Below are 21,922 nucleotides of genomic sequence, written 5' to 3' on the forward strand. Positions count from 1 at the left end.
AAGAGGAACAGAAGGGGTTTAGAGGGAGGCAGCTACAGCGTCAAAGCGCCGTGGTGCTGTGAGGCCTGGGTTTAGTCCCACAGGCACTAGGCAGCAAATGGGTTCAATTACGGCTGTAGCCCGCCACACACACACACACACACACACTACAGATCTCAACACACAGTCACACATAAACCATTCCGGCTTCCACTGCTGTTTCATAAAGGAACAAACAGCACAGAAGGGAACTGAGAAGGAGAAAGACAAATAGCAAGAAATTGATGCAACGTTCATTATCGCCTAGATTTTAACTAGAGAACATTTAGCGCAGAACATTTGTCAATATTAAGGTGGAAAGAAAATACTTAAGATTTGAAGGAGGGAGCAATAAAAGAAAACAGAGGGAATACTCCGGTACTTAGGTGAAAGTCCAAACAGAAAAAAAGACAAACAGTAAAAAAAAGACAAACAAGTCCTGCTGTCGAGCAAAAACTAATTTGTAATGAACCAAATCCGAATTTCAGGCCTTGGAAAAGCCAGAGAATGTTTTTCCTCAAGAAACTTCTTAATGCTTCAAAAATAAAGAAATTCTCCATAAACGTAGGAATTCTCACTAAAGTTGATTCATTCCATTTAAAACAAAAAGTTTGCAGAATTATGCTTATTTAAAACATATCTGAAAAAAACATTTCTAAACACTGTCAAATGTAATGTTGACTAACCTCCTTAAAGAATCACATACAAGTAATGTCCAAACCCAGCAGCAACATGCCCCTAATAAAACAGGAAATAGCAATAGAGAGATAGAGAGAGCATGGTAGACGAGGGGGAGAGAGGGTCAATGACAAAACAATAAAGAAAGAGATTCCGTGGCAGTGGCTTAGAGTGGTAGGACTCCTCTAGCTGACACAACCTCCTTCCGAAGCAGCACACGGAGTGTTCACACACTACTGTTTTAAAGTTTAATGGCAGGCGCTATTTCCACCCTGAGCAGGGAGACAGAGAGCGCAGCTCAGAGATTTAGAGATGATATGGCCAGCCAGTCAGTCAGTCAGTCAAAGTTGAATGGAGAGGTCAACTCCAGGCCTAAAGGTCAGGCCAGGCTCTGCGTGCTGGGGAGCTCTGACAGGCTCTGCATGCCATCTCATCCCATTACGTGACAGCAGGGTGAAGTGGTGTGTGACTACTGACTCTACTGTAACACCGTGCAACTAATTGTACAGCAGTGGTACCACTGCTTTTAAAAAGACTGTTCCAGAACCTAGAGACAAGGCCATTCCACCGTGGTGTTAAAGTACAGCAAGAGAGAAAACAAGTGACCAAAACCCAAGACTATTTGTGATACATTTTTACCCTACCGGTCAAACACAGAAAAACAAATACAAAAATGATGTTTGAATTATGACTCATGCATGGAGATTTCAATCTTTAAAGAAAAACTCCCAACTGAACTTTCTGAATGAGCTCACTCACTCCTGCTGTCCACAGTGACTCATCTTAGACAGTTGAGACAATGGTTCAAACAGGCAAAAGAACAGAATAAAGGCAAAAAGACTTTCAAATATGTATGATACCGTCTAATGATTCTGTCAGAAGGCTTTATGACTAAGTACCCATTCCCAAATCTTACAGTGGAAATTCAATGTACTGTTGCCCTCTAGTGTTGGAGAGGAGATGGGTCAGACAGACTGACAGGGAACTGCCCCTCAGACAAACAGAGAGAGTAGACTAAGGTTAGTGAATGGGTGTAGCTGAAGTGTACAGAGGAAACATCTTATGGAGTTAGATGGGATTTAGAGACAGAATACATCAGAACGTTGAAATCTCTTTCTACATGCTTAGAGATGTATTTCAGTGGTAACGGTAGTGCTGTACGTGCAACTTTCTATACTCATGTTGTAGGATAGAGGATTTGAACCTTATCCAAGTGTGTATCCAATAAACAAGTGTGGAGGACTCCTTCACCAAGGTGGGAGGTGAGGAATTATTGATTGTTATATTGATCAGACAGTTTGTGTGTCTGTCTACTCTCCAATGTGTGTTTGGAATCTCTGTCAATCTCTGACAGAATTGTGGAGCAACAGGTTTCTATCAAATGAAGTCGTACTGGGTTGACGTACTGAGGTTGGTGGTGATAGGCTGATGTTTCCAATGGAGGCCTTGAGTTGGTCAATGGTGGCTCGGCTTTGTTGCGTCCTGTTGTTGGGCGCCACCGGCTTGATTTCCACGCGGAACTTCCTGGGTTCATCCTCGTCCTCCGAGTCACTCGACGAATAGAACGAGTTCTCTTTGGCATGTGGAACACGGATTAAGGAAGCGGAACAGATCATAACACCACGCCAGATTAGTGGCTATACAGTATGGCAATAAGGTAACACAAGGCCAACAGAGGACATCACAATGAATCCTAGCAGATGAAGGAATGGTAAGAAGAGTTTGAAGACAAAGTGTTGGAAGGTTAACAGTGTAAAAAGAGATGATATGTGTGAGTATTGAGGAAGGATATCATTTTGGTTGCGGTCTTCCGGTCTGATGCAGAAGCCATCTTCATCAACCGTGGGGACATTCTAGAACAAACACAACAACAGTAATGCATCACTTAGTAATGCACTTAAGCATTTCCTGCTGTGTGTGTGTGAGAGACTCACAGCGTTTTGGAAGTCTATGGTGCCATAGTATCCAGGAGGAACTCCATTGGCATTGTTCTACATCCCAGAACAGAGACCGAGAGAGAAAGAGAGAAAGAGAGAAAGAGAGAGAGAGAGAGAGAGAGAGCGCGAGAGAGAGAGAGAGAGAGAGAGAGAGAGAGAAACAGAGAAACAGAGAAACAGAGAAACAGAGAAAGGAAACATGGCAGTTTAGATACCATACTGTTTTACTTTAATGAAGTGATTGAGACAATTCAGTTCCTGCTATTATTGCATCCTCCTACTGTATAACGGTCCAACTAATTCAATTATTATTTACAACAACTTGTACTTGACAATAATAATTGCAATACTATTACATAATAATATTACAAAGTAATTCCCAATAAAATTGGGATTCACATTATAGTATTAAATTAATATGATTCAAATAAATTCAATTTCAGAGTATGTAACTGGAAATATACTCACAGCAGGTTCAACTTCTGTCGACTCCCTGAGACCCACCAAAAGAAACAGCGTTTACATTTCAGACTAATTTAATATTCTCTGAATTCAGGCCAATGCTGCGGAATGAATATTTATCATCAAGACAACCCTAATAAAACTAAACATGATTTATACTAATCTTGGATCATTTGAATCAGAATTTAGAGAGTGTTCAGTAAGCCATCTTAAATGAGTTCCAGGCAGTGGAAAGTAAATAATTCAATTAACAGTTTATAAACTACTTAAACATCCTTTATAAATCAAGTTTAAAAGTAGAAGCTACTAACGTGGAGTCTGTGTCCTTGTTGTCTTTCCGGCGGCCAGGGATCGCAAATGCTTTCCTCTTTCTGGGTTTGGCTCCTAGTAACAAACCCAAGAAGTATGTGACAAATGTCTGATTGAAGAAATCTATTTTATTAGACAAATATGACAACTCCAAACCAAAAAGAAAATGGGATAAATCAAATCCCTTTATGAAACACTCGTGCTTCTTTAGATGTTTTGCAGCAGAGCTGGAGAAGTGACCAGACAACTTAAAACGTTTAGGAGTTAAAATATTCCCACACATTTAGGTGTGAAAAACATCAAGTCTGACTTTTATGAAATTTCACACGGTGTTTTCTGTTGGTTTGTTTTTTTCATGGAGGAGGGAATAAACTATAGAAAAGAAGGGCACAAGCGCGGTGTGTGTGTGTGTGTGTGTGTGTGTGTGTGTGTGTGTGTGTGTGTGTGTGTGTGTGTGTGTGTGTGTGTGTGTGTGTGTGTGTGTGTGTGTGTGTGTGTGAGTGAGTGAGAGAGACTTACCTTCAGTGGCGATGGCAGTGTTGCATTCTTCAAACTCAATAAGACCTGATAAGACAGAACACACTCATTTGGTTCATTATGGTTCATTTGGCATTTTGCTGGCAGTGGCCTAAACGCATCGCACACACACAACCTACCATCACACACACACCAACGAGCACACACACACCAACGAGCACACACACGGCTTGGCAGGAACAGAGGGTCCAGCTTGGCACACACACGGTCCAGCTTGGCACACACACGTTAAACTAAGTGGTCTCTGCTGATCCCGGAGGGCAGACAGGGTCAATGGCAGAGTGAACACAGTGTCTGGTAGCCATCAGCAAGATGTGACTCTCTATCCTGAACCAGGGGAAAATACTACAGCAGTACACATTCATATCCCTCATGGACAGACACTACAGCATGCTCCACACACACACTATTCCTCAGTCACTTTCTCTCCCTCTCTCACACTGACTTTCTCATGGACAGACACAGATCTCGAAGACAGAATTTAAGTTCTACATAGGCTTGCTGTAAACCTGCACAACAGAGACCAAATCGCTCTAAAACAACCAATCAACTAAAATAGCACCTGGCATTCAAACTATGCCAGATGGACAGACAGAACCCACTGACCTGACCTACACGCAGAATGGCTCATAAGGCCACACACACACACACACACACTACACTCTGAGTAAGCACACAGAGCTTGTGAGCTGGTGCTATCTCAATCTTACCAATACAATGATAATGCATAATGATCATTTAATAAATAGATATGTTTTAAAAACAAGACATTCTGAGGAATGACCTTGATCTAATCTGGAGCCGAACCAGACGCTGATGTTCACAACAACAACAACAACTATTTATATAGAAAATGAAAAACAACCTAAAGAAAAACAACAAAGATCACGCTTAATTTAATGTTCATCAATTCTACATATTTACCTCCGAGCTCTTGCACTTGGAATGCCTCGCTTCCAGAGCGTCTAGAGAAAACATTAACGAGGGGTTTTCATAGGGTTGAATATGCATTATCACACACACACGAACACATATACAAACACGCTATTGAAAAAGCAGCGGAAAAACCAAGAGCAACACAGGATGAATATCCGTGTCAATCAATGGACTCCAAATGATTTTAGAGCAACGACGCAAGTCAACGGTTTGAAAAGCTATTGTCTTATGGTTATTATAAGCAAAGATAGTAAGACGATGAGTGTGAAATGATGACTTTTACTTTGTTTTAAGTGAAAACTAAAATAGAGGAATAATCAATGAGTAATAAATAACTAAATTCCTCGGAATACAAGGTTAGAGTGGTATCGTCTATAATACATGGAATAAATCTACATTTTTTTAACTACGTTATTTATTCTGTCTGTTGATATAGAAGTATAGGGGTTCTGTGAATACACAGCCTATTCATCACAACACAGATCGGTTCCAAGTTAGCTTTTGAGCGTTTATCTTCTTAAAAGCTAATGCATGACTATGGACACGACGTCTTTATTTACTACCCTATGGCAGACCATGGAGGGAGAGAAGAGAGGGTAGAGAGGGTATTTCCATGGCACTAAAATGTCTTGACCTGAAAAAACAAAGCTAATGATATATTAGTCCAATGTATATGGCAACAGCAGTTCGATGCAGGCTTCCCCAGAGAATGTCAGTTGTGGGCAAAATGCATCGTTTGACAGTGCAGCGCTTGGAGAAACTCAGGGAAGCGGTAAGTCATGAGAGGCACGCATCACGCCAAGTGACGTCGATAAAGTACACCAATCTACTCTACTATGCAATATCAGGCCCTCTCTGGTTAGCTCTTCACCGCCGGCGAACACTGATGGGACTGCTGTGTGTGTGTGCGCGTTCCGTTCCAACTAAAACTAAACATTCCACGCTCATCAAATAACTAGTTCACGAGAGAGATCGAGAGAGATCGAGAGCGAGCGAGAGAGATCAAGAGAGAGACCTACCCACTGCGCCATCTCTAATCCACACAGCGTTGACCACCAGCAGGTATAGTTAACTAAGTGAAGAGGAAACCATAACCTCCTACAGTAATCAGCAGTTGCTGGCGTTGCCAAATACCCATAATCACCAATTCTAAGACAATAATGATAAACATATTTGAATAATACCGTCTGAAGACCATACTTAGGCTCCTCCTCCACATGATGACTGACCAAAACGGACAACAAACATTTAAGCACAGGGCAGGAACCTTTCGCTGACAGCATCCTACATCTGACAATATTTACACACACTGACTACAGCAAAAACCTACACCAGACACGCCAATCTTACCTACATCGGCACAGTTGGCATTAGGATCTGTTTAAACATTTCATAAACAGACGGATGACTTTGTTAATGTAGAGGTAGATGTTTCTTTTATCTTATTCCTCTCTCTGTGAGGGAAGCATGCAGTCACGCATGAGCGGAGGATGGCTTTTTAAATTGCATATGCTTCACATGGAGCTCGGAGCGGGAGCGGGAGAGGGATGGAGGGGTTTGCGTGTCTGGCTCGCCGCCAGCTGACAGCTCAGCTGGAGATCAGTGAACACTACGCCCCCCCGCCTAGCAGCGTGTCACTTTGAGATTGTTTCCGTGGTAGAAAGTTTATTCAACCTCTCTAAAGGCACAGGATCGGCCAGCCGTTCATCTATTTCATCAAGGGACAGGCAGGTTATTTTTCTGACACGGCCGAGGCCGCGGTGAGATCTCTAATGAACAGCTTGATACGGGGAGGAATTCTACAACTGCTCTCAGCCCTCAATTAATTCTGCTGTCAAAACAAATGAAGGCCGGCGCTGTTCAGGCGCCCCATCTGGACACAGGGGTCAGGGGTCACCGTTTGTATACACACAAACACACCCCTTTGTGTCGCCTACCTGATGTGATGGGGTGCAAGCCCCTGGGAAAGCCACAATGGAAAACACTATATTGTAAGATTTCCCTTGCTTACCGTAGCATGTCATAGTTTACAGAGTCACTGTTGAGCTCTTGATCCGCAAAAGAGCTCTCTTCTGGCTGCTTAGTTCAGTCTGTAGCCTAAACACAGCAAAGAGTGTGTTTGTGTGTGTGTGTGTGTGTGTGTGTGTGTGTGTGTATGAGCGTGAGTGTGTATGCGTGTGTGCGTGCATAAAGCAAAGCCGCCCTGACCGTGTACTGGCCTGCATGGTGTCACATGCTAACTGGAATGTCAGGCCTGACCTGCCTACCTTTACAGCAGATTACAGCTACTGAGTCCGATGGCCTTCTACCACCTTTTGTTACTGCTCTCTCATTGGCTAAATCTCTCTCATAGGCCTGTCCCCATCTTAAAGACAGGAAGTCATTTTAAAGGAAGTTGTGCCTAAGTAACCACTGATACAGGGTCAGATTCAGCCACGTTGAAGGAGTAGGTATACTGTAAAAGTTACCCTAAGTAACCACTGATACAGGGTCAGATTCAGCCACGTTGAAGGAGTAGGTATACTGTAAAAGTTGCCCTAAGTAACCACTGATCTTCAGTCAGATTCAGGCATATTGAAGGAGTAGGTATACTGTAAAAGTTACCCTAAGTAACCACTGATCTTCAGTCAGATTCAGGCATGTTGAAGGAGTAGGTACAGTGCCTTGCGAAAGTATTCGGCCCCCTTGAACTTTTCGACCTTTTGCCTCATTTCAGGCTTCAAACATAAAGATATAAAACTGTAATTTTTTGTGAAGAATCAACAACAAGTGGGACACAATTATGAAGTGGAACGAAATTTATTGGATATTTCAAACTTTTTTAACAAATAAAAAACTGAAAAATTGGCCATGCAAAATTATTCAGCCCCTTTACTTTCAGTGCAGCAAACTCTCTCCAGAAGTTCAGTGAGGATCTCTGAATGATCCAATGTTGACCTAAATGACTAATGATGATAAATAGAATCCATCTGTGTGTAATCAAGTCTCCGTATAAATGCACCTGCTCTGTGATAGTCTCAGAGGTCCGTTTAAAGCGCAGAGAGCATCATGAAGAACAAGGAACACACCAGGCAGGTCCGAGATACTGTTGTGGAGAAGTTTAAAGCCGGATTTGGATACAAAAAGATTTCCCAAGCTTTAAACATCCCAAGGAGCACTGTGCAAGCGATAATATTGAAATGGAAGGAGTATCAGACCACTGCAAATCTACGAAGACCCGGCCGTCCCTCTAAACTTTCAGCTCATACAAGGAGAAGACTGATCAGAGATGCAGCCAAGAGGCCCATGATCACTCTGGATGAACTGCAGAGATCTACAGCTGAGGAAGGAGACTCTGTCCATAGGACAACAATCAGTCGTATACTGCACAAATCTGGCCTTTATGGAAGAGTGGCAAGAAGAAAGCCATTTCTTAAAGATATCCATAAAAAGTGTCGTTTAAAGTTTGCCACTAGCCACCTGGGAGACACACCAAACATGTGGAGGAAGGTGCTCTGGTCAGATGAAACCAAAATCGAACTTTTTGGCAACAATGCAAAATGTTATGTTTGGCGTAAAAGCAACACAGCTCATCACCCTGAACACACCATCCCCACTGTCAAACATGGTGGTGGCAGCATCATGGTTTGGGCCTGCTTTTCTTCAGCAGGGGCAGGGAATATGGTTAAAATTGATGGGAAGATGGATGGAGCCAAATACAGGACCATTCTGGAAGAAAACCTGATGTAGTCTGCAAAAGACCTGAGACTGGGACAGAGATTTGTCTTCCAACAAGACAATGATCCAAAACATAAAGCAAAATCTACAATGGAATGGTTCACAAATAAACATATCCAGGTGTTAGAACGGCCAAGTCAAAGTCCAGACCTGAATCCAATCGAGAATCTGTGGAAAGAACTGAAAATTGCTGTTCACAAACGCTCTCCATCCAACCTCGAGCTGTTTTGCAAGGAGGAATGGGAAAAAATGTCAGTCTCTCGATGTGCAAAACTGATAGAGACATACCCCAAGCGACTTACAGCTGTAATCGCAGCAAAAGGTGGCGCTACAAAGTATTAACTTAAGGGGGCTGAATAATTTTGCACGCCCAATTTTTCTGTTTTTTATTTGTTAAAAAAGTTTGAAATATCCACTAAATTTCGTTCCACTTCATGATTGTGTCCCACTTGTTGTTGATTCTTCACAAAAAATTACAGTTTTATATCTTTATGTTTGAAGCCTGAAATGTGGCAAAAGGTTGAAAAGTTCAAGGGGGCCGAATACTTTCGCAAGGCACTGTATACTGTAAAAGTTACCCTAAGTAACCACTGATCTTCAGTCAGATTCAGGCATATTAAAGGAGTAGGTATACTGTAAAAGTTACCCTAAGTAACCACTGATCTTCAGTCAGATTCAGGCATATTGAAGGAGTAGGTATACTGTAAAAGTTGCCCTAAGTAACCACTGATCTTCAGTCAGATTCAGGCATATTGAAGGAGTAGGTATACTGTAAAAGTTACCCTAAGTAACCACTGATACAGGGTCAGATTCAGCCACGTTGAAGGAGTAGGTATACTGTAAAAGTTACCCTAAGTAACCACTGATCTTCAGTCAGATTCAGGCATATTGAAGGAGTAGGACAATTACATAAGTTGCCGCTAACCACTGAAGTGCTTCACCAGTCATACACACTAACATATGTGTAATACATTGATCTGTAGATGTGTTTTGCCTATCATGGCAGGTGTGTCTGTGCGTATGGGGAATCTTACCTGGTCTCTCTTTGCCCGTTCCTTTACTGTCAGCCAGTTTCTGTATCAAGCCCTCCACAGAGGTGTTCTCCATGTTCCTCTCAAACTCTATACGGACCTGCAGAGGGACAACAACAAACACACAGGGTCATGAGGTGCGCTTCGTTTAACTTGGAGTTGCACTTTTGGGACGATTCCATTGGTTCCATTGTACAGAGCAAACTGCTGTAAATCAAGCGCAGCTCAAGCATCTTGACGTATTTGGCCCAGGTCTGGCATCAGTACAGTGAGGCATCAGAACGGATTAGCCTACAATGAAGAACTGATGGCAGACACTTGGAATCAGACACACTAACTGGTGTTCCTAGGGCCCTCTCCCTTCTCTCTGGGGCTGTGGGCTGGCTGTGGGCTGGCTGTGGGCTGGCTGTGGGCTGGCTGTGGGCTGGCTGTGGGCTGGCTGTGGGCTGGCTGTGGGCTGGCTGTGGGCTGGCTGTGGGCTGGCTGTGGGCTGGCTGTGGGCTGGCTGTGGGCTGGCTGTGGGCTGGCTGTGGGCTGGCTGTGGGCTGGCTGTGGGCTGCTGGACAGTCATTGAGTCCATTGAGGGCTCACAATGTGGTAGAACCACTGGGAGGTACTTCTGTGATTAAAACATGGGGCAGTGTGTGTGTGTGTGTGTGTGTGTGTGTGTGTGTGTTAGCTTGTGAGAGTGACAGCTCATGTCCTTGGGGACTGCTCTCTGGGTGCCTCGTTTTTGGAATACTCAGGAGGATTGACAAATGCAATATGGCTTTGTGCTTTTCACTGTATACTCCCTCTAGAAATGTTATTTAACTGAGAAAGTCAGTTAAGAACAAATTAATATTTACAATGACGGCCTACCCCGGCCAAACCCGGACGATGCTGGGCCAATTGTGCGCCGCCCTATGGGACTCCCAATCACAGCCGGTTGTGATACAGCCTGGAATCAAACCAGGGTCTGTAGTGACGCCTCCAGCACTGAGATGCAGTGCCTTAGACCACTGCGCCACTCGGGAGCCCCTAAAGGACTGGACTACTGTACTCCAATACTCCCTCTAAAGGACTGGACTACTGTACTCCCTCTAAAGGACTGGACTACTGTACTCCCTCTAAAAGACTGGACTACTGTACTCCAATACTCCCTCTAAAGGACTGGACTACTGTACTCCCTCTAAAAGACTGGACTACTGTACTCCAATACTCCCTCTGAAGGACTGGACTACAATACTCCCTCTAAAGGACTGTACTACACTACAATACTCCCTCTAAAGGACTGTACTACAATACTCCCTCTAAAGGACTGTACTACAATACTCCCTCTAAAGGACTGGACTACAATACTCCCTCTAAAGGACTGGACTACAATACTCCCTCTAAAGGACTGGACTAATGTACTCCAATACTCCCTCTAAAGGACTGGACTACTGTACTCCAATACTCCCTCTAAAGGACTGTACTACAATACTCCCTCTAAAGGACTGGACTACAATACTCCCTCTAAAGGACTGGACTACAATACTCCCTCTAAAGGACTGGACTACCCAGCAGTTAATTCTCTCTTGTTTAAAACTATTCACTGTACAATGTGTCTAAGGCCTGTGGAGACTGGCTTACATAATGGTATGGTTTTATTGTTGTGGACAGAGCAGTCTCCTGATGCCCTCTGGGTGCTATCAAGGGAAGGATTGTGTTTGTTTGTTTACTTTGGATGTTAGTGGCGTGTGTGTCAGAGTGTGTGTCTGTCGGGGGAGAGGGACCAGATAGATGACAAACAGGGACTGACTGGCTGTGCCATCTCGCCAAACGATTCAGATGTGCGTGATACTGTAAACACAACAGCGTATGTCCACTCACTATCATAAAAACCCTCACTGTGGCCGCACCCCCCCGACCCCTCCAGCAAGGCAAGGTGCATTAGCCCCCCCTGCCTTGCGGGGGGATGGGGGTTGGGCGTGGGTTGCCGTGGCAAGGTAGAATGCTCACTCCAGCACACGCAATCTGTCAGGTGCTGCAGCCAGCCAGCCAGCCAGCCAGCCAGCCAGCTGTATCCTGCTGCCGTGAGGGAACGTGCTGTGATGTCATCACCTGCCTGCGTGTCTCACACACACCCAGATAGACACACAACCGCCCCCCCTCCAACCCGCAGTGATTTCAGACAGACACACAACCGCCCCCCTCCAACCCACAGTGATTTCAGACAGACACACAACCGCCCCCCCTCCAACCCACAGTGATTTCAGACAGACACACAACCCCCCCCCCTCCAACCCACAGTGATTTCAGACAGACACACAACCCCCCCCCCTCCAACCCACAGTGATTTCAGACAGACACACAACCGCCCCCCCTCCAACCCACAGTGATTTCAGACAGACACACAACCGCCCCCCCTCCAACCCACAGTGATTTCAGACAGACACACAACCCCCCCCCCCTCCAACCCACAGTGATTTCAGACAGACACACAACCCCCCCCCCCCTCCAACCCACAGTGATTTCAGACAGACACACAACCGCCCCTCCTCCAACCCACAGTGATTTCAGACAGACACACAACCGCCCCTCCTCCAACCCACAGTGATTTGACAGACAGACACACACACAACCGCCCCTCCTCCAACCCACAGTGATTTGACAGACAGACACACAACCGCCCCCCCTCCAACCCACAGTGATTTCAGACAGACACACAACCCCCCCCCCCCTCCAACCCACAGTGATTTCAGACAGACACACAACCCCCCCCCCCCTCCAACCCACAGTGATTTCAGACAGACACACAACCCCCCCCCCCCTCCAACCCACAGTGATTTCAGACAGACACACAACCGCCCCCCCCTCCAACCCACAGTGATTTCAGACAGACACACAACCGCCCCCCCCTCCAATCCACAGTGATTTTTCACAGACCTAAACCCAGTCCCATCCCCTGCCCCAGGTTTACATAAAACTACACTTCAATGCCCAATAGCCAATCTGGGGCTATGTGCGCATGTTGGGAGACGGTGTGTTTGCCTGGCCGGATAATGTATGTATGTATGTATGTATATGTGTGTGTGTGTGTGTGTGTGTGTGTGTGTGTGTGTGTGTGTGTGTGTGTGTGTGTGAGAATGTGAGCGAGTGTGTGTGTGTGAATGTGAGCGAGTGTGTGTGTGTGAATGTGAATGTGAGCGAGTGTGTGTGTGTTTGAATAGACAGTTTGACGGTTTTGCTCGCATGTGGTAGAGTATCTCATGATAAGCTGTAGACCACACTATCTACCTAGAGTTTTCATCTGTATTTTCCATAGCTGTCTACATACTACCACAGACTGAGGCTGGCACTAAAACCACACCTAATGAGCTGTATTCTGCCATAAGCAAACAGGAAAATGCTCATCCAGAGGCGGAATTCCTAGTGGCTGGGGACTTTAATGCAGGGAAACTGAAATCAGTTTTACCTCATTTCTATCAGCATGTTAAATGAGCAACCAGAGGGAAAATAATTCTAGACTACCTTTACTCCACACACAGAGATGCATACAAAGCTCTTCCCCGCCATCCATTTGGCAAACCTGACCATAATTCTATCCTCCTGATTCCTGCAATTTGTAAGTCGCTCTGGATAAGAGCGTCTGCTAAATGACGTAAATGAAAAAATGCTTACAAGCGAAAATTAAAGCAGGAAGCACCAGAAACTCGGTCTATAAAAAAGCGGTAAAATGAAGCAGAAGCTAAACTACAGGACTGTTTTGCTAGAACAGACTGGAATATATTACGGGATTCTTACGATGGCATTGAGGAGTACACCACATCAGTCACTGGCTTTATCAATAAGTGCATCAAGGACGTCGTCCCCACAGTGACTGTAGGTACATACCCCAACCAGAAGCCATGGATTACAGGCAACATTCGCACTGAGCTAAAGGGTAGAGCTGCCACTTTCAAGGAGCGGGGCTCTAACCCAGAAGCTTATAAGAAATCCCGCTATGTCCTCCAATGAAACATCAAACAGGCAAAGTGTCAATACAGGACTAAGATTGAATCGTACTACACCGGTTCCGACGCTCGTCGGATGTGGCAGGGCTTGCAAACTATTACAGACTACAAAGGGAAGCACAGCCGCGAGCTGCCCAGTGACATGAGCCTACCAGACGAGCTAAATTACTTCTATGCTGGCGTTGAGGCAAGTAAAACTGAAACATGCATGAGAGCATCAGCAGTTCCGGATGACCGTTGGATCATGCTCTCCGCAGCCGATGTGAGTAAGATCTTTAAATAGGTCAACATTCACAAGACAGATTACCAGGACGTGTACTCCGAGCATGCGCTGACCAACTGGCAAGTATCTTCACTGACATTTTCAACCTTTCCCTGTCAAAGTCTGAAATACCAACATGCTTCAAGCAGACCACCATAGTCCCTGTGCCCAAGAACGCCAAGGTAACCTGCCTAAATGACTACCGACCCGAAGCACTCACGTCTGTAGCCATGAAATGCTTTGAAAGGCTTGTCATGGCTCACATCAACCCCATATTCCCAGAAACCCTAGACCCACTCCAATTTGCATACCGCCCCAACAGATCTACAGATGATGCAATCTCTATTGCACGCAACACTGCCCTTTCCCACCTGGACAAAAGGAACACCTATGTGAGAATGCTATTCACTGACTTCAGCTCAGTGCTCAACACCATAGTGCCCTCAAAGCTCATCACTAAGGACCCTGGGACTAAACACTTTAGGTGGTAAGGGTAGGTAACAACACATCCGCCACGCTGATCCTCAACACTGGGGCCACTCAGAGGTGAAACAGCCTATAGGTTGGAGGTCAGAGACCTGACCGTATGGTGCAAGGACAACAACCTCTCCCTCAATGTGATCAAGACAAAGGAGATGATTGTGGACTACAGGAAAAGGAGGACCGAGCACGCCCCCATTCTCATCGACGAGGCTGTAGTGGAACAGGTTGAGAGCGTCAAGTTCCTTGGCGTTTACATCACCAACAAACTAACATGGTCCAAGCACACCAACACAGTTGTGAAGAGGGCACGACAAAGCCTATTCCTCCTCAGGAGACTGAAAAGATTTGGCATGAATCCTCAGATCATCAAAAGGTTCTACAGCTGCACCATCGAGAGCATCCTGAAGGGTTGCATCACTGCCTGGTAGGGGAATTGCTCGGCCTCTGACCGCAAGGCATTACAGAGGGTAGTGCGTACGGCCCAGTACATCACTGGATCCAAGCTTCCTGCCATTCAGGACCTCTATACCAGGCGGTGTCAGAGGAAGGCCCTAAAAATGGTCAAAGACTCCAGCCACCCTAGTCAGACTGTTCTCTCTGCTACCGCACGGTAAGCAGTAACAGAGTGCCAAATCTAGATCCAAGAGGCTTCTAAACAGCTTCTACGCCCAAGTCACAAGACTCCTGAACAGCTAATCAAATGGCTACCCAGACTATTTGCATTGCCACCCCCAATCTATACTGCTGCTACTCTCTGTTATCATCCATGCGTAGTCACTTTGATAATTCTACCTATATGTACATATTACCTTGACACCGGTGCCCCCGCACATTGACTCTGTACCGGTACCCCCTGTATATAGTCTCGCTATTGTTATTTACTGCTGCTCTTTAATGAGTTGTTATTCTTATCTCTTACTTTTTTTGCGGGGGGGGCAATTTTCTTAAAACGGCATTGTTAGTTAAGGGCTTGTAAGTAAGCATTTCACTGTAAGGTCTACACCTGTTGTATTCGGTGCATGTGACAAATACAATTTGATGTGGATAGACAGATTTAAGTGTGTTGATGTGTTTGGACAATATGGATTATTTTAAGTGACCGTGTGTGTACAGTGCAATGTCGGAGTGCGTACAGTATATTGACAGTGTGTATATTTGTTAGTCCATAGTGCTGGTACATTAAGTGTACTGTGTGTGTGTTTGCATGTCTGGGCTGAGTTTGTGTGTCTGTGGTCTAACTGATGAAGCAGTATCCCCCTCCCTCCCTACTACTTGGCAATGGTGCTCACTTTCTCACACAGCCTGGTTTAAAGGGTATTCATCATTACTTGGGCTTCCTGCGCGTACTTTCTCACACAGCCTGGTTTAAAGGGTATTCATCATTACTTGGGCTTCCTGCGCGTACTTTGCCAGCTGTTTGGGAGAGCACTCACCCACCTTTAGGCTCTATTTTACTGAAGCTCAGCCAGGCTAACACTAAACCACAGGCTGCGTCCCAAATGGAACCCTATTCCCTATAGGTGAGCCCTATGGGTCCTGGTCAAAACCAAGGCATATTATAGGAAATAGGGTACCCTTTGAGACAGAGACAGGCAGCGATGTCTTTCTCCTGTTCAGATGCATGGTAACACTGGAGCTTTAGAGCAGAGAGTGGGGCTGTGGCTCCCCCTGTGGACACTTCTGGGACTGCAGCAGCAACACCACACAGTGGAGCAGAGTTTCTTTTTAGTTGTCTATTCCGTCATGTAGTAAAACATCTAGAATATTTGTAACAGAACAATATCTGAGAGAACAATATCTATATATAAAAATGGTGATAATATAATGATGGAAGTGAAAAGATGAACATTGTAATGATCAGTGAGTTATGTACAGTAGAACACAGTAAAGTCCAGTAACATATCCACACAGAGCGAGATGCCTAGTCAGTTGGCATGCTGTGCCTCTGATTGTATATTGAAGGTGTTTTCGATTGGTCGAGAGGGAGTTTTGATCAGTTTTTAATGGGTTGCTATAAACGGCTGAATGGAAGGCTTCCTGGTTCTCAGTGAAACTATTAGAGTGATCAAAGACTACACTAATTCATCTGACACCCAGTGAACCCACTGAGCACTGGGACAGGACACACGCCCCACCCCACCCACAGGAATGTGTGTGCGCGCACGTCTGCATTCGTGCAGTGTGTGTGTGCCGACTCACCTCTCCGATCTGAACGTGTGTCTCGTCAACAGACTGTGTGTATGATTTAATTATATCCTTCATATGGACGATGTGGCTCTCCTCGATGTCCTGAAATTTCTGGAACACAGAGAGAAAACATACAGGAGTACATATGCAGCACATTATCCATTTCCCCTGAGGAGACCCTAAACCAGAGCAAAACAAATATGCCAGTAGAAGACTTAGGACCTGGAGTTTTCCCTGACCTTATCAGGAACAACTCTGGACATAAGCTGTCATCTATTGAACCAGGACAAAGAGTTTCTGGTCAGGCCAGGTCAGGAAACCTCTGGGCTCTATCATGGGTAAGGGTTTCAGAGAGTCCAATGTGTACAACAGAGCATGTGCACCGTGTCCGATGTAGGAGAAACACTGGGCGGAAAGATCAGTCTTGGATTGATAAAAACACATGTATACATTTCCCTAAAAGAGAAACACTTCTCCTTTGTGCCCTAACCACTTCCTTCCTGTGTGTGTCGTCTCTATTTGGGTGGTCTAGAAACGAAGGCACACCAACACACAGATCCCACTGCGCACAAGGTGCTAATTATCCAGGGTGGGCCAGCCATGAGATACACAGCATGGCTCATCTCTGGGCTCTGGAGCAGTCTGTGTCTGTGTGTCTGTGTGTCTGGGCTCTAAACGATGGCGTTTACTCCCATCCAGGGCTGGCCTTGGCTGGGGAGAGTTTGGGGTAAACCGAGGAGAAGGACTATAAATAATCACAAGCTGGAAAATCACAGCGTGGATAGAGAGGAAAAGGAGTGTGCCTGACTGCATAAACACACACACTCGCAGGCTCATAAACATGGATATAGGCACTCTCTTACACACAAACATCCATGATTGCTCCAACAAACACTACCACAGCTAGTGTACACACTCAAACACATGAGACACACAGAGTACATTCACAGGCAAGCACACTTGCGTAAACCCCAACATTCACATCAGTTTAGTCAGGCCAACCGTCAGGCCAACCGTCAGCGTCGGGCCAAGCGTCAGGGTCGGGCCAAGCGTCAGGGTCGGGCCAAGCGTCAGCGTCGGGCCAAGCGTCAGCGTCGGGCCAAGCGTCAGCGTCGGGCCAAGCGTCAGCGTCGGGCCAAGCGTCAGCGTCGGGCCAAGCGTCAGGGTCGGGCCAAGCGTCAGGGTCGGGCCAAGCGTCAGGGTCGGGCCAACCGTCAGGGTCGGGCCAACCGTCAGGGTCGGGCCAACCGTCAGGGTCGGGCCAACCGTCAGGCCCTATACACAAACTCGAAACACACACAAGTGATTTCACAGAAGACGTGTGCACCCGTGCCATGTTTAGAACTCATGTTCATATATGCTGAATTTGCGAGGAGCCATAGACTGCTGTTGTCTCTGGGGGAAAACAGAAACGCTGCCCTAACTCAAACCAGTTTGTCCGCGTGGCTCGCTGCAGTGCAGGATACGAAGGGTCAAATTCTGTTGTCTGATTTGAATTTAGAGTTTATCTAATCAGTCGTTCAGATGGTTCCAATCAGAGTTTTCCACAATGATTCCGTTGGTGAGGAAATAACACAAGCTGAGACGATGCCGAGCACAGAACACACACAAGAGCAAGGGTCTTAAAACATGCACACAAAACTAGAGTACAGTACACCACACACAAAAACAAGAAACCCACACAAACACATTGTCCTGTGGTACTAGAAAGTGGATGGAATACCAATACAGAAACACATTGTCCTGTGGTACTAGAAAGTGGATGGAATACCAATACAGAAACACATTGTCCTGTGGTACTAGAAAGTGGATGGAATACCAATACAGAAACATATTGTCCTGTGGTACTAGAAAGTGGATGGAATACCAATACAGAAACACATTGTCCTGTGGTACTAGAAAGTGGATGGAATACCAATACAGAAACACATTGTCCTGTGGTACTAGAAAGTGGATGGAATACCAATACAGAAACACATTGTCCTGTGGTACTAGAAAGTGGATGGAATACCAATACAGAAACATATTGTCCTGTGGTACTAGAAAGTGGATGGAATACCAATACAGAAACACATTGTCCTGTGGTACTAGAAAGTGGATGGAATACCAATACAGAAACACATTGTCCTGTGGTACTAGAAAGTGGATGGAATACCAATACAGAAACACATTGTCCTGTGGTACTAGAAAGTGGATGGAATACCAATACAGAAACACATTGTCCTGTGGTACTAGAAAGTGGATGGAATACCAATACAGAAACACATTGTCCTGTGGTACTAGAAAGTGGATGGAATACCAATACAGAAACACATTGTCCTGTGGTACTAGAAAGTGGATGGAATACCAATACAGAAACACATTGTCCTGTGGTACTAGAAAGTGGATGGAATACCAATACAGAAACACATTGTCCTGTGGTACTAGAAAGTGGATCGAATACCAATACACAAACCCACACCTGTGCAGTTTCAGCCATCTTCTGTTCAAACTCGGACTTGGCTGTGGCGTATTTTTCCACAAAGCCCTTGTAGGTTTCCGTGGCTTTCTTGGCCTTCACTCCAGCCTGCAGAGATCAGAGACAGACAGACAACAGGAAAATTACCATCTGTTTTCACGTGTCACCATCAGCCCCAGTCACACAGTCCTCTATGGAGCACCAGATCTCACCAGAGCAGAGACACCCATGTGATTCCCACCTCACATCTCTCTGTGTTGCTCTCTCCTAGTGTAGTTTAGTGTAGTGTACAGTACCTTGTCCACATCTCTCTGTGTTGCTCTCTCCTAGTGTAGTTTAGTGTAGTGTACAGTACCTTGTCCACATCTCTCTGTGTTGCTCTCTCCTAGTGTAGTTTAGTGTAGTGTACAGTACCTTGTCCTCATCTCTCTGTGTTGCTCTCTCCTAGTGTAGTGTAGTTTAGTGTAGTGTACAGTACCTTGTCCACATCTCTCTGTGTTGCTCTCTCCTAGTGTAGTTTAGTGTACAGTACCTTGTCCTCATCTCTCTGTGTTGCTCTCTCCTAGTGTAGTTTAGTGTACAGTACCTTGTCCACATCTCTCTGTGTTGCTCTCTCCTAGTGTAGTTTAGTGTACAGTACCTTGTCCACATCTCTGTGTTGCTCTCTCCTAGTGTAGTTTAGTGTAGTGTACAGTACCTTGTCCACATCTCTCTGTGTTGCTCTCTCCTAGTGTTGTTTAGTGTAGTGTACAGTACCTTGTCCACATCTCTCTGTGTTGCTCTCTCCTAGTGTAGTTTAGTGTACAGTACCTTGTCCACATCTCTCTGTGTTGCTCTCTCCTAGTGTAGTTTAGTGTAGTGTACAGTACCTTGTCCTCATCTCTCTGTGTTGCTCTCTCCTAGTGTAGTGTAGTTTAGTGTAGTGTACAGTACCTTGTCCACATCTCTCTGTGTTGCTCTCTCCTAGTGTAGTTTAGTGTACAGTACCTTGTCCACATCTCTCTGTGTTGCTCTCTCCTAGTGTAGTTTAGTGTACAGTACCTTGTCCACATCTATCTGTGTTGCTCTCTCCTAGTGTAGTTTAGTGTACAGTACCTTGTCCACATCTCTCTGTGTTGCTCTCTCCTAGTGTAGTGTAGTTTAGTGTACAGTACCTTGTCCTCATCTCTCTGTGTTGCTCTCTCCTAGTGTAGTTTACAGTACCTTGTCCACATCTCTCTGTGTTGCTCTCTCCTAGTGTAGTTTAGTGTACAGTACCTTGTCCACATCTCTCTGTGTTGCTCTCTCCTAGTGTAGTTTAGTGTACAGTACCTTGTCCACATCTCTGTGTTGCTCTCTCCTAGTGTAGTGTAGTGTGGTGTACAGTACCTTGTCCACATCTCTCTGTGTTGCTCTCTCCTAGTGTAGTTTAGTGTACAGTACCTTGTCCACATCTCTCTGTGTTGCTCCCTCCTTGCGGAGTCTCTCCTGCTCCACAGTTTTGGCGTTGTAGTTCTCCTTGGACTTCTGTAAGGCTACACCGGTGGTCTGGATGGTCTGGACTGACTCCAGTGTGGACGCTACCTCCTCCTTGGTCTGAGTAGGACAGAGGAAGACAGCAACCATCGAAACAAACACTTTCATTTTAGTGTCCTTGTATGAAAAGCCCATGATTGAAACCACTAAATGGAAGCAAAGATCATTATAATGGTAGAAAGTAGCTTAGCTAAAACGGCAACTTGACATTCTCTGTGTGTGTGTGTGTGTGTGTGTGTGTGTGTGTGTGTGAGAGAAAGAGAGACAGTGTTGTGTGAAAGTATTTTTTGTTATGCTGAAAGCTCAAACCCAACTCTGCTAATTCACAGGCATTGTTTGGTTAGTTAGACCTGCTGACACATACATGTCATAGCAGGTTACGCTCCGCTGGTTCTTCCAGGCAGGATAGAGAACACACACATTCTCTCCAGAATCCATCAGTAGAATCACTTCCCCATAGCAGTGACTGAAAGAAGTCAACTTTATTGATCTCCAGAGGGTAAATATAGGTTCTCACCAGCAGCAGCCTACACAGGCAGAGCACACCAGCAAGGACAGACTAGTTGACGCAGCAGGTAACCTAGCGGTTAAGAGTGTTTGGCCAGTAACCGAAATGACACTGGTTCGAATCCCCGAGCTGACGGTGAAAAATCTGTCGATGTGCCATTGAGCAAGGCACTTAACCCTAATTTCTCCTGTAAACCGCTCTGGATAAGAGGGTCTGCTAAATGACTCAAATGTAATGCCTTAAGGAACAAAGTGGCGTGTTGTGTGATTCTGCCTGCCGGGCTGTTTGTGGGTCTGGGCTTGTTATAAGGAAACTATGTGATGTGTGGTGTCGTGTTTGGTTCTCCGTCCCGCACCTTTTTGTGAGCCTTGGCCTGGTCATCCACATACTTCTGCACATCTTTGATAAGCTCCTGTAGCTTCCGCACCAGCTCCAGGTGGCAGCTGGCCAGCTTCTCTGTGGACGTCTTAAACACATCCCACACCGGGGCAAACGTCCTGCAGCACAGACAGACTTTATTAACTGGAGTTCAGTAGATCATTCATTCTGTGAAGACTGGTCTTATCATTAAATAGGGAGGGTTGATATGGGACACAAACGTATCTCTTCACCTGACACACGAGCGTGTGTGTGTGTGTGTGTGTGTGTGTGTGTGTGTGTGTGTGTGTGTGTGTGTCTTACCCGAGCTGAGAGAAGTTGCCAGCTGACTTGGCAAGTTTGGTCATTGACCTGGCATAGACCTCTTCTATGGTAGCCCTAGAGGGTCAAAGCACAGAACGTCATTACCTAAATCATTTTTACTGAATCAGTAACCTCACTCAGCATGCGTTCCAAATGACACCCTATTCTCTATAAAGCGCACTACTTTTGACTAGGGCCATTTGTGATCCAACTTTCCTCTAGTGAA

The 21,922-nt window shown here is 45.5% G+C and overlaps 1 protein-coding gene across 5 annotated transcripts in view; it reads right to left on the minus strand.

Annotated features, from left to right (window-relative positions):
• Nucleotides 1-21,922, minus strand: part of LOC115159857 (F-BAR domain only protein 2) — an 88,057-nt gene that overhangs the window by 29,049 nt on the left and 37,086 nt on the right. For all 5 annotated transcript variants that reach the window (XM_029709921.1, XM_029709923.1, XM_029709925.1 and 2 more), the window contains exons 3-14: nt 21,697-21,771; nt 21,371-21,512; nt 20,415-20,567; nt 18,996-19,100; nt 16,547-16,645; nt 9,629-9,725; nt 3,924-3,968; nt 3,407-3,479; nt 3,102-3,126; nt 2,631-2,687; nt 2,489-2,549; nt 2,103-2,278 (exon numbers count right to left, since the gene is read on the minus strand). In XM_029709921.1, the coding sequence (XP_029565781.1) occupies nt 2,103-2,278; nt 2,489-2,549; nt 2,631-2,687; nt 3,102-3,126; nt 3,407-3,479; nt 3,924-3,968; nt 9,629-9,725; nt 16,547-16,645; nt 18,996-19,100; nt 20,415-20,567; nt 21,371-21,512; nt 21,697-21,771 (1,108 nt within the window). The remainder of the gene's footprint in view (nt 1-2,102; nt 2,279-2,488; nt 2,550-2,630; nt 2,688-3,101; nt 3,127-3,406; nt 3,480-3,923; nt 3,969-9,628; nt 9,726-16,546; nt 16,646-18,995; nt 19,101-20,414; nt 20,568-21,370; nt 21,513-21,696; nt 21,772-21,922) is intronic.

The sequence above is a fragment of the Salmo trutta genome, chromosome 23 (genome assembly GCF_901001165.1).
Source record: "Salmo trutta chromosome 23, fSalTru1.1, whole genome shotgun sequence".
Classification (NCBI taxonomy): Eukaryota; Metazoa; Chordata; class Actinopteri; order Salmoniformes; family Salmonidae; genus Salmo; species Salmo trutta.